A 12,079-nucleotide genomic window follows, 5' to 3' on the forward strand; every position below is an offset into this window, starting at 1 on the left:
AAAATGCGCCGCGCAGGCGCGTCGGGCTGGCAATGACGGAACCGCTCCATCGTCAGCCCAGCGCCACCGCGGCTGATGATGGAGCGGTGCCGCCATCAGCGCGGAAAAGGTTAAGAGGGATAGCCAGAAGTGACTTATCCGAGGACCTAAGGCATCTGGAGGGCAGATAGGATTTCAATCAGATAGACAAGTAGGCAGGGCGGAATTTGTGAAGTGCCTAATTTGTCAGACAGCAAATGTTAAAGATGAGATATTTTCTAATTGGCAGTCAAGGAAGTGTCCAAAAAACTGGGGAGGAGGACGAGTGAAGATTGCAAATGAGCCAAGCGGCAGTGTTCTGGAGCACTTGCATCTTGGACAGCGGGGTGTCATTTACTGATGTCAGCAGAGCATTCCTATAGTCCAGGCAGCTGGTGATGAGAGCCTGGACTAGAGTTTTCCTAGCACTGTCGGGAAGCCAAAGGAAGGCGGTTTCAAGAAGCTTCATAGTGGCAAAGCAGGTGCTCCCAGGATCTGAAACAACATCTCTGAATCCATCAGGAAAACTGCAATGCTGCTCCAATTTAGGAAACAGTTAAAGACACGTCTCTTTATAGAACACTACATCACATTGCATTAAATGTCCACCAACCAGATATCTCTCCCACACATCCAAACCTTTTAAATCTGGAAAGTGGGAGGTTTAAAAAAACAAAATCAGAGAATGTATTTTCCCCATTGACTTACACTAAAGCAGAGACAATATTAGGCAAGTGACAGCTAAAATAAAGCAATTTTTGACTTTAAAAATCTGGAGATTCCCTCCGCCTGAATCGCGTCTTTTTGGCATCCATTCTCTCCTATCACTTCTTACGTTTATACTTGCCTTTGACCTTGTATAGCGCTCCACTGTTTTTTTGGCTTGGTTTGTGCTATACAAATACTATATATATATGCAACCAAAAACTCACACACAGAAACTTGATAATCACTAAAGTGGCCCTTTTGCCTATTCAACAGCCAGATCTACTGGCATTGCAAATGTGTGTTTTGTTGTTGCGGTCCTGTAATAATCATATTATTGTTTTTCACATTTATTTTGAATGCAAACAAAATCACAGTACCTATGATTCCTGTGTAGGCCAGCAAGCAGGCAGCATAATTATCCCTTTCACACCCAGAAGACGTCTGTTTAGAAGGCTGACAGTTATATTGGAACTCTGCAAATCGAGACCTGCAGGAAATAAAGAGAGAGAGAGAGAGAGAGAGAGAGAGAGAGAGAGAGACAGTAAGTTGATGCTGATGCTGGGTTACCTATAGATTTTCAGGGTTTAGAAGAGGTACAGATTGTTGCCCTCAAAATTCTCAAGGTGTCTCAAGCGCATATGTCAGAAGCAAAGTGTCCTTTGGAGAAATATGGGGCCATATGTATCAAGATACCCATTGGCGATTCTCAAATAGCGATTTTTAAGAAAACACTATTTCAGAATCGCAAATGGGTATGTATGTACAAAATCACATTTTTTGTGTGATTTTTTAAAATTCCTTAATTGTGATTAGCAAATTGCGAATCACAATTAAGGAATACTTTCCCATTCATTTCTATGGGCCACGAGGCCCATAGGAATGAATGGGAAGTTATTCTCAATTTGCGATTCGCAATTTGCTAATCGCAAATTAAGAATAATTTCAAGGGTGCAGGGGTATCCAAAGGACACCCTGTTGCACCCCTGAAATATGCATGGGTGCACATGTGGCGCACATAGATGCCCTAAGGGCATGTATGTGCGTCACATGGCACTTTGAAAAATGCAAAAATGTGGATTTTTCAAGGAATTCGCAACTTACCACCAACTAGAAGTTGGTCGTAATTTGCGATTCCTTAAGGAAATTTTGCTATTTTTTTTTGCTACATACATTGCATTTAAGGAATCGCAAAATCTGCGATTCCTTAAATGCAATTGCAAAATAAGGAATCGCAAATTTTGCGATTCCTTATTTTGCACCAGATTTTGCTTAATACATTCCATTTAGCAAATTCGCATTCGCAAAGGCCGAAATTCTGTGAATTTCGGCCTTTGCGAATGCGAATTTGCATGATGCATATGGCCCTACGACACTTCACAATAGGCCGTTGCATTGTAAAAGTTGGTAATATGGTGGCAGAGGCAATTTCTTTCACAAACTCCTTCCTACCCCAATAACATTTCAGAGGTAATGGCCTCTAGTGTTCTGATACTAAAGGCAGCTGTTTATGTGGCTTCCATCCCAAAGGGTTACTTGGAATTAGAGTTCATTGTCAGACCTTAAACACTCACAAGTCCATCAGCTCTCAACCTCTGCATTTATTGCCAGTGCTACTAAAAAAAGATTATTGTGTTTGCCTAGACCTTTGACTCCTGCCAGCTGCTGTAAGGCAGGTATTTTTAGAAAGAAAAGTCCTTAGCAATTTTCTAGCACTTTGTGGAAGAGGGCTATTGTTATTTCCAGTCCTTTTAAAAACATACGTCTAAGCTTCAAATTGTGATAAGATCAATGTCATACAAAACAGACAAAAAGGTTCTAGGAAATTGTGTGGCCTTTAAGGTTAAACCAAAGGCAAAAATGTTTTACAGGAAGCTGGGTGACCCTTTGGGTTAAAGTAAGATGGAACAAGGAGTAATCTACCTTTAGCATACTCCCCAGCTCTGGAGCACATAAATGACTGCCACACATGGAGCTCTGTAACACACATCCTTATTCTTCAGTAGACAACCGTTAACTGAATGCATTACGTCGTAAACTTTATTGACCACACCCAGACACACCCCAAATGATTACGTAGCATTGTAAGGAGTCCGCTAAAGATCATACAGGTCTCCTTGTAGATGATCACTAGACACTACACCTCCCCCTTGTTAAATAAAAAGTACGAACAACATATGTACCTTAGAATTCCTCAATGAGTGGTCGAGGTGCTCGCACCACTCTTCCAGATTGAGTTGTAAAGGTTGAGGGAGTTGCGCTGTTGTCTGGAATCAAAGCTGGGGACTCGGATGCTTGACTCTGGCACTGAGGTATTCTTGGATCACTCGTGAGAGTTGGAGCAGATGAACATCGAGGCAGATGCTTGAAATGCGATAAGTCTCTTGTAATTATCTTTCTGGGACATTTGGCAATCACCACATGCCCTTTAACTTGTCACAACTCTCAATGATTCAGCAACAAATGGAGCGTCAGTCGTACGCTTTCGCTTCTGTTCGACTAGGACTCGTCCTTGTTCTTGAAACTTATTTTCGAGTGCATCGGCGCTCATCAGCATAGATTTTTATTTTGCTTTTGTGAACAGTGCCCATGACATGAACCTCATAAGTGTCTATCACTCGGCTCACCGTTCACGCAGCAGCGTGGTCCCAGTGGCTCTCCCAAACAGCAAGGTGGCAGGGCTTTCACCCGTTGTGAAATAGGGAGTTAATCTGAATGCCTAAAGGACTGGATATACGGCTGTCTTTAGATCAATTCCTTTCAGCGCAGCGTGCTGAACCACTTTCTTCAAGGTGCCCATAAATCGTTCAATGACACCATTTGCCTGTGGCCAGAGAGGTCTGCTTTTCTGATGCTTGAAGTTCAAGTGACCAAGAAAGGCCATAAACTTTCGGCTTTTGTAAGGTGGACTGTTGTCAGAATTAAGGATGGAAGGAAGGCCCCACTGTGCGAAAATATCCAGCCTCTCAATGACTTTATCATAGGTGGTTGACGATAGATCTTTCACTAAAGGGAAATGTTAATGCTCATCAATAACATCCTTGAGATGATGTCCATTGTTAAGGAGCCCAAAAAAAACTGCAACTCTCTCCCATGCTTGTTTGAGCAGGTCATGTCCTATTCAAAGGATGCTGTGTTGTCTTCGGGGATAAGCAACTGCACAGGTGACAGGCTTTCAGTTTCTTTTCAACTCGTTCATCAAGGTGTGGAAACCACACTAAGGGCCCAATGTAGGTAATCCCAGATTACCGATTCTTAAATACCGAATCATACCGATTCGGTATTTAAGAACTGGCAATCGGGATTTAGGTAATTTTACCGATTTCATTACAGAATCGGTATGATTGGGTAATTACCGAATCGGTATTTACCGATTCGGTAATTGACATTCATTCCTATGGGCCTGTAGGCCCATAGGAATGAATGTCAATTACCGATTCGGTAAATACCGATTCGGTAATTGGGGGAAACATTGAAGGGTGGCAGGGTGTCACTTTGACACCCTGTTGCACCCCTCAATTGGGCATGGGTGCACATGTTGCAGACATACATGCCCTTAGGGCATTTATGTCTGCAACATGGCACTGTTGAAAAAGCAGAAAAAATGCTTTTTAAAGGGTTTTCATGATTATAATAACGAATTCTTAGACCCCTGTAGCACTGATTGCAGTGCTACCTACATGTCAAAATACAGAATCGGTAATTTTACCGATTCGGTATTTTATAGAATCGGTAAAATTACCGATTCTGTATGTTAACATGCCCCTACATCTCCATCTTCAAATAACGGTCGGTAACGGCCGAAAACGGCCGTTACCGACCGGTATTTGGCGACCTACATCGGGCCCTAAGTCCCTAAAGGCTCTCTTGGTGGCGACAACTCCACGATGTCCTTCGTGTGGCATTTCAATGACTTGATGTCTCAGTTTCTCGGGTATGACAATTCTCGAACCTCATAGTATAATCCCTTCTTGAGTTGCAGAATGTTGTTCTGGAACATTTTTACATTTCTGAAACTCAACATAATCTGTGAGAGGTCGAGTACATATTCTCCATGACTGTGTTGCAATGATATCTTCGAGAGTAGGCATGTCTCTGTCCGTGTTGGAAGGAGCAATGATCTCATCAATGGATGTACTGGACTTTACTATGAAGTTGATATACTCTTCAGCTGCTTTAGATGTTGCACTGTGACGCTGTAACAGCAATCTTTTGATCCTTGTGCACAATAGTGTAGTCATACTCTTGCAATCGCAACCCCCACATCTCGGTACGAGGGGGCATCTTGGCTTTCAGATTTCCGAAAATGGTGAGCAACGTCTGGTAGTTAGTAATAAAAGTAAAATACTTTCTGTACAGAAACACATGAAAATGTTCACAAGCCCACACATCAGCCGGGATTTCTTTCTCTGGTTGAGAATAGGCCCATTTAGTCTGAGACAGACTTCTGCTGGCAAAGGCCACAATGTGTCTGTTGTGTTGAGAAAGCATCTCACTCAAACCCACCAGGCTTGCATCAACTAGGATTTCAGTATGCAATGGATTAAAATAAGGCGTTTCAGTTGCATTTTCAATTGCTTATTTTCTTTTCTTGAAGCTACAATCACATTCGGAGGACCAATGGAATGGAAACATTTTCTTTGGCAGCTCTCTCAATGGGGCACTCGCTCTGGCAAAGTCACAAATGTATCTGGAGCAGTAGCTGGTCATATCTAAGAGGGATCACAGCATGGGTATTGTGGGGGACAAGTGGCTGACAATGCTTGTATCCTTTCAGGGTCAGGAGTCGGGACCCCCCTTGAGAGAAAATATGCCCAAAGAACTTGAGTTTGGTTTTGTGAAACTCACACTTCTGTGCATTTAATGTGCAAGTTGCATCAGCAAGCTAACAGCATAATTGTGTTAGGGCTTTTTCATGTGGCCCTACACACACAACAATATATAATCACTGTAAATAAAAGCATGCGTGACTGGTTGAATTACTCAGTGAATTATATCCTTTAAAACTTCTGCAGCCAACGACCCACCAGAACTGAGTCTTTTGTATGTGAACAGACCAATTGGAGTTGAAAAAGTAGTAACGTGCCTACAGTTCTCATACAGCTAGAGTTGATGGTATCCTTTGTTTAAATCAAGAAGGGAGAATACTTTGGCACCTTCAGCAGTGCAATCATGTCCACTATGTGTGGACCTGGATGTCTTTCTCTAGCAATCACTTTGTTAGCGTGGTGCAATTCAACACAGATGCGCATGGCACCGCTACTGTCCTTGTTAGGCATCACCACGATAGGCTAAACCCATGACGTCGGACCAGAGCGCTCGATGATGTCATGCTTTAACAGTGTCTCCAGTCCTTTCTCAATAGCCTCTTGTCAGTGCTGTGAGTGATGCTGCAATATTCAGAAAAAAATTAAAACCTGTTGATTGTGCAGGACTAACTCGCCTCTTCATTTCTGACCTACGCTTAATGCTCTGGGACACTCCTTGGAGCAGCTGTGCACACTATAAATCACGGTCACCATCATCAGCGATACCAGTTGCCTCAAACCCAATGTTATAACCTGCTCAACTGTATTATTATCATCCTGTAACTGGAATGTTATTTCTGTTGTTGTTGCTGAGGTGGCCAAAACAATCTCTAGGTCAACGTTGCTCTGGGCTGAGGGAATGTTTTTAATGTTGAGCCAGTTGGCCCAGCTGTCTGCAAGGGTTGGTGGTCCTTAACCTCTGCTGAATAAATACTTGAGAACTGCACTTGGAGCATAGGTGGTGACTTACAAGTTAACATTGGCGACGAGCCCCTCCTGGGGACAGGCGTATGACCACCTTCCCCGTGAACCCACAAAGAACCAGTGGCAGCTGAGAGAGACAAATCCTTCGAACAGACTGAGTTGTTCGCGGCTGAACAGCACTTGGAAAGGGCAATGGTGTATTGGTTGAGGTAGTCATGAGTACTAGTGCTGTGAATCTGGTGGAGAATGTGTGCTTTTGATAACCTTAAGTTGCAATGTGAGACCTTGGTAACCCGGTTATTGGAACCTTAGCAATGCAACCAGCTTGTGAGGAACGTTAGAGTGTGTGAGTGTGAGGCCCTTAGCGACGGGAAGACATCCCCTCAGGCTCCCTGAAGCCTTTGTTCACAGCCAGAGCTGTGAACAAAGAAACATTGGAATGTTGGAGCTCCGGGCTTATACCAGCCGTTATAAGCCCAGAGCACTCCCCGTTGTTTTCAATGGAGCTCCCAACATTCCAATGTTCTAATGAGGAATAGAACGTAGGATCTGAAGCGACAGAAGAGGCCTCAGGTTCTGGGTCTCTAAGCCATGGCGTTTGCGGTAACATCATGCGCCCCAACGAACTGGGAGCAACATTTCTGGTGGAAGGTCATGGATGTTATACTGCTGTAACTTGAGGCCTTGGATGATACTACTGGGAGAACTAACAATTTGGATTTTGCACCTAGGTGTGCATGATGGCATGGGGAGGCTAAAAGAACTGGGTACAATTTCACATTTCAAGAGAGGCTCCCTGTTCCCTGAACAGGGTACAAAGGGGCAGGAGTTGCTTGTGTAACAAAAGTTAGTAGAAGTGGTTATACAGAGTGATTTTGTTGGACCATTGCCACTCTTATTGTCTGACTTCCCTGGTGTTCTCATGTTTAACGGGGTAGGCGCGACTTATCCTGTTTGATATTGGTGTAGGGGCTGGAGCAGATCTTGATCTGGGATGGTGCCCTGGAGCACGTGCTGGTTGCCGTAAAAAGGGCGAAGAGCCCTCTAGTGTGACTTTGGATTGCAGGGGAGAAATAGGAGGTTTAAAGGGAAAAGATAGGGTCCTAGACTGCATGCAACTCGAATGATGCACATCAACTATCGAGCAATAAATATGACAGATACTCCATTCTTCGGTACGCTCTTCACGAGCTGGAATTGAGCCATGGATGCGAGGAATTGTAGTGTGACCATAGGCTAGATGCAATATGTGGAGAGGACCCCGAATCGTTATCCTCATCCTGAGGGTGGACCTCTGGCTGGCCAGACATGGGAGGCTGGAGGTCTCATGTTTGCTCTGAGCTTGGTGTTCCTCGTTCCCGTCTCCCAAAAACTTATGGGGAGGGGCATCTGAAATATATATACTCGACCTGGCGAACCCTTGTAGCAACAGCGCTGAAGATGATGTCACTAGAGGGGAAGAGGTTGACGAGGGTGGGGGGATGAAAGGAGCCGCCTCGCCCGGGTAGTGACAGCTCCATCACCAATTTCCCCAGCCTGTTTAGGTTATTTGGCGCAGATTACGTAGATGTATGTATGGTTAATCATCCAAGCTATATGGTGTGGGCTTTGAGAGGTGCAAGGCTGTCAGTATATCTGATCCGGGGGCATGAGTAGTCCTACTCCTCCTTCCCCTCCTCCTCTTCCCCCTTCTCCTACCCCCTCCTTCTCCTCTTCCTCCTTCTCCTACCCACCCACCCCCCTCCTCCTCATCCCCTAATCCACGCACCCAAGGAGGAACTGCTTGGAAGATGCTATAGAATGCACCTGTGCACAAGGATGACTCAAATGCAGGACTCGAGTTGGGGTACCACGTGGGTGGACGGCGTCGCCCCACTTATTTTACTGGGTGGACGCCGTCCCCCCTGCCAAACAGCTGAACTTCACTTTTCGGCCTCTCTGGGACGAGATCGGAGCTCACAGCACGCTGCAGACGTGCTGGCTTCTTAGATGCAATCGCATCTAAGGGGTAAGCGAGGGGAGGCAATGAGCCCGATGGTACAAGCCACCTTTCGTGACTTCACTTTCTGTCGTGACGTCACTTCCGGTGACGGCGTCCCCCCACTTCTTTTTTTAGGACTTGTGCCCTGCTCAAATGTGATAGAGTTGTCGAAATAAATAAAATTACTGGTATCAAAGAATCAGGCAGGCAGGCTGCCGGCAACATTTGTCGGACGACAAGGAGGCAACAACAACTGGTGGGCGGCAGGCGGGTGGCAGTAAGTAGTAGTAATAGCCGCATGCAATCATCAGATAGGCACACAGGTGAGGAAATCGTGTCGGGGTGCAGACTCCTCTAAGAGGCGCAAGCCGCACCGGCCTAACGCCTGCCGCCTGCGCATGAGGAGCCGGCGGCCTAAAGCCCATACCCACACGCTGCTGAAAACCGCTGTCTACTGCCTTGATTCGCTGCTCCTCCGCTCCAGCTGCTCTGACGATTGCGCGCCCCTATCCCTTCCTGTCCTGACGACACTGGGACAACGCTGACAGGCAGCCGCTCCTGGTTTGCAGGATGTCCCCCTGCCTGCTGCGCTGCCACCAGCCCGAGGCTTCCTGCTACGTTCACTCCGCTTCGCCACACCCGCATGCACTCTGCCCACTCTGCTCGTACTTCTCTTCCACTCAGGCAGGATCAGGATGTGAGTTCAAAGGGGACACCCATGTTTCCACTCGGAGAGTTTAGCTGCTCCATGCAGGTGAAGTCTCTAGCTGCAGGGGCGGCTCTAGGCTCATGGCGGCCCTGGGCCGGGAGCGTAGGTAGGGGACCCCGGTAGAGGGGGTCCGGGCGGGGCAGAGCGCGGGGACCAGTGAAGGGGGGTGGAAGGGGGTCAGGGTGTTTGGAAGTGGAACAGAGCCGAGGCCACCAAATCCCTGCCAGGGGCCGCCACGCAAATATGTATCCATCCTCAGAGGATTATTATATTAAGGATATATATTGGCGTGGAGGCCCCTGGGGTTTGGTGGTCCTGTGCAGGTGCACAGCTTGCACATGCATACGGCCACCCCTGCTAGCTGGAACAACGAGGAAATGTGCAAATCAGTAGAGTAAATCCGATTTCCTGTCTCCTTCATTGGGGAACAGTAGAACCTGAACGAAAAATTATTGTTCAGAAAACACATGCAGAAGTAAGCAGGTAGACAGCACTGGAAACACTTCAGTAGCTGGAGTACAGAAGATAATCAAGTTCATGTTCTCTGCATGGTTCACTTAAACTTGAAGAAGGGCCCAGAGTACATTCAAAATGTAGAATCTGGCCTTCGGCTCCAGTCAGCTGCGGCACAACGGGCCACCTGAATGAATGACTGAATATAAGACTCTTTTGGACCTTCCTCTGCTCCTGTCTAGGCCTGGGATTGCTGCTGGTGGCCAACCTGTGAACCTTGATACTCCGTCGAGCGTGGGGAGAGCTCTGTGCCTCTGTGCCTGCGACTCATGTTACCCGCGCCGGCTGCCTGTGGGGTCGCCCTGAGCCTTGGGACTCCATCTCCCAGGCTTATTCATGTGGCGCACACCATTTACATCACACCACGCTGAAATCGAACCGGCGCCTCCCGCAGTGCGGGACGCATGCAGGCGGGCCCGGGCGAAGCCCGGGCCAATGGCAGGCCCATCCGCGCCCGTCAGCCAGGAAGAGGCAGGGCTGGGCCCCCCTCTTGGTTTTGGTGGACGTACCCCGCACTATCGCTGGAGCTTCTTAAAGGTACTGTTATATATCATATTGCGAGCCATAATTTTGTCTGCTGAGGACTCTTGGACCATCATCATATTGTGGCATATTGCTTGCTACTTGTGTCCTTGTGATTTCCCGAGTACTGAGTATAAGAGTAAGAGTGATTTCTGGAATAGGTTAGGGTTTCTCTCCTTGGAGCACATATAATCTATCACCTGTTGCACTGAGATTGACACAGGGTTATGGGAAAAAGGAAGGCTCAGGACGAGAGTGGGGAGGGAACTAAGGGAGGGCCAAATCGAAACATCAGGAAAAAAGCAAAAAAGGCACGTAAGGCTATCACTAATAATTGTGTCATTGATCGGATAGACACTTTGATTAGTGAGTGCAAGGATATCCTCGAACTCAGCTCCCCTTATCCCTGCTCATAGTAAATCCACACCTCAACGAAAGACACAGGCAGACTGTGTGCAGCTAGGTATCCCTAATATGTTTTGCAAATCCAAGAAGAACAAGTTACCTAACGTATCTTGATAGTACTATTGTTTCTAGTGGTGGGGTGGCTGCTGCTAGTCCAGATTATGCTGCCCATATCAATCCCATTGTCATCTGTACTAACAGTTTTGAAGCACTGGGGGAAGCACACCTATTGAGCTGGGCAAATGGAAATGAGAGTCCAAGCCCAAACGCAGACTGCCAGTCTCGCCTGTGAGTGTAATTCTATCACTGGTTTGCGAGAGCAATCCCTAGAAAAACTAACACAGAAAGTCTCTGTATTGAAGGATGAAGTACAGGCAATGAAGGGTTCTCTTGTGGAGATACTTATATTGGTGAGATCTTTATCGTCAAGGGCGGATCAACAAGGGTGGCCATCCAACCAGATCTCTAAGAAGCCGGTAGATCCCACGGGACCCATATCTACGGACCGTGTGGGATCTCGGCCAAGTTCATCCCCCCATGTTGATGTAAACTTAGGTACGCCAAGATGTAATGGCCCAAATAATGCAGACAATCAAGGCCCTAATGGTTTAATCATTCAAACAGCAAGGTATGCTGCCCCAAAGGAAGCCTCTATCACTTCTGGCCCTTTATGCGGTCGAGACAATAGTACTAACCCTTCCCACAGGGTTAACACTTGTGTGCAAAAGGGACAAAATCTTGCAGGTCAGGGCTTGGGGCAATCTAGAGGGTATAAATTGAACACACATAAGTCACCTAGAATTTACATGGTTAATGTTCCAAAATTATCACATTATAGTGCCAATGAGAATGCTGATCCGCTGACAAACAAAGCCATCCACTGGATTAGATATGTGAGGGGATGTTGATCACTGATAAGGGAGGACATCTTGGCTGCACGAAGGATTTCGCTCCGGGATCATCCTTTTGATAGTATCGAACTTACTTTGAAAAGTTTTGAGCTTGTTGAGAACCTCTTCACGCTGGATTTCCGTACTAGCGGCCCAGAAGAATCTAGAATACAATTTAGGCATTCCCCTATTGGCTATGACACTGAGGCCCGACAGGGATTTCAAAGACTGCAGGGCTCCTCAAGCCTTGAGTCCAATGACTGACTAAACCTGATGAGCATATCGGCGGGCTTCATAAACTATCCCACCGTGTCCTCCAGCCAAGGACCCGTGGAGAGGCTATTATCTCCCAACACTCTTAATGTGGCTCTGCAAACAGATGATAATGGGGGACCCGGTTTAGTAATTACTCCAAAGTCCAATCAACCCATGCCCCAGACTCTAGTTTTTAGCCACCCTGAAAGTTCTGTAAATCTACCCAAAGTATGTAGCTTCCTGAGCTGGAACATTGCTGGTCTCAGTTCAAAGGTATGCTTGCTTGAATGGAATACCTTTATAAAGCCATATGACATTTGCGCCTTTCAAGAGACCTGGGCAGAAACAC

General features: G+C 46.5%; 1 protein-coding gene across 1 annotated transcript in view; it reads right to left on the reverse strand.

The window, feature by feature from the left end:
• Positions 1-12,079, reverse strand: part of LOC144821548 (GDNF family receptor alpha-4-like) — a 739,131-nt gene that overhangs the window by 100,687 nt on the left and 626,365 nt on the right. The window contains exon 5 of the mRNA XM_078678723.1: positions 1,104-1,213. Coding sequence (XP_078534849.1) covers positions 1,104-1,213 — 110 coding nt within the window. The remainder of the gene's footprint in view (positions 1-1,103; positions 1,214-12,079) is intronic.

Source organism: Lissotriton helveticus, chromosome 2_2, assembly GCF_964261635.1.
Source record: "Lissotriton helveticus chromosome 2_2, aLisHel1.1, whole genome shotgun sequence".
Taxonomy (NCBI): domain Eukaryota; kingdom Metazoa; phylum Chordata; class Amphibia; order Caudata; family Salamandridae; genus Lissotriton; species Lissotriton helveticus.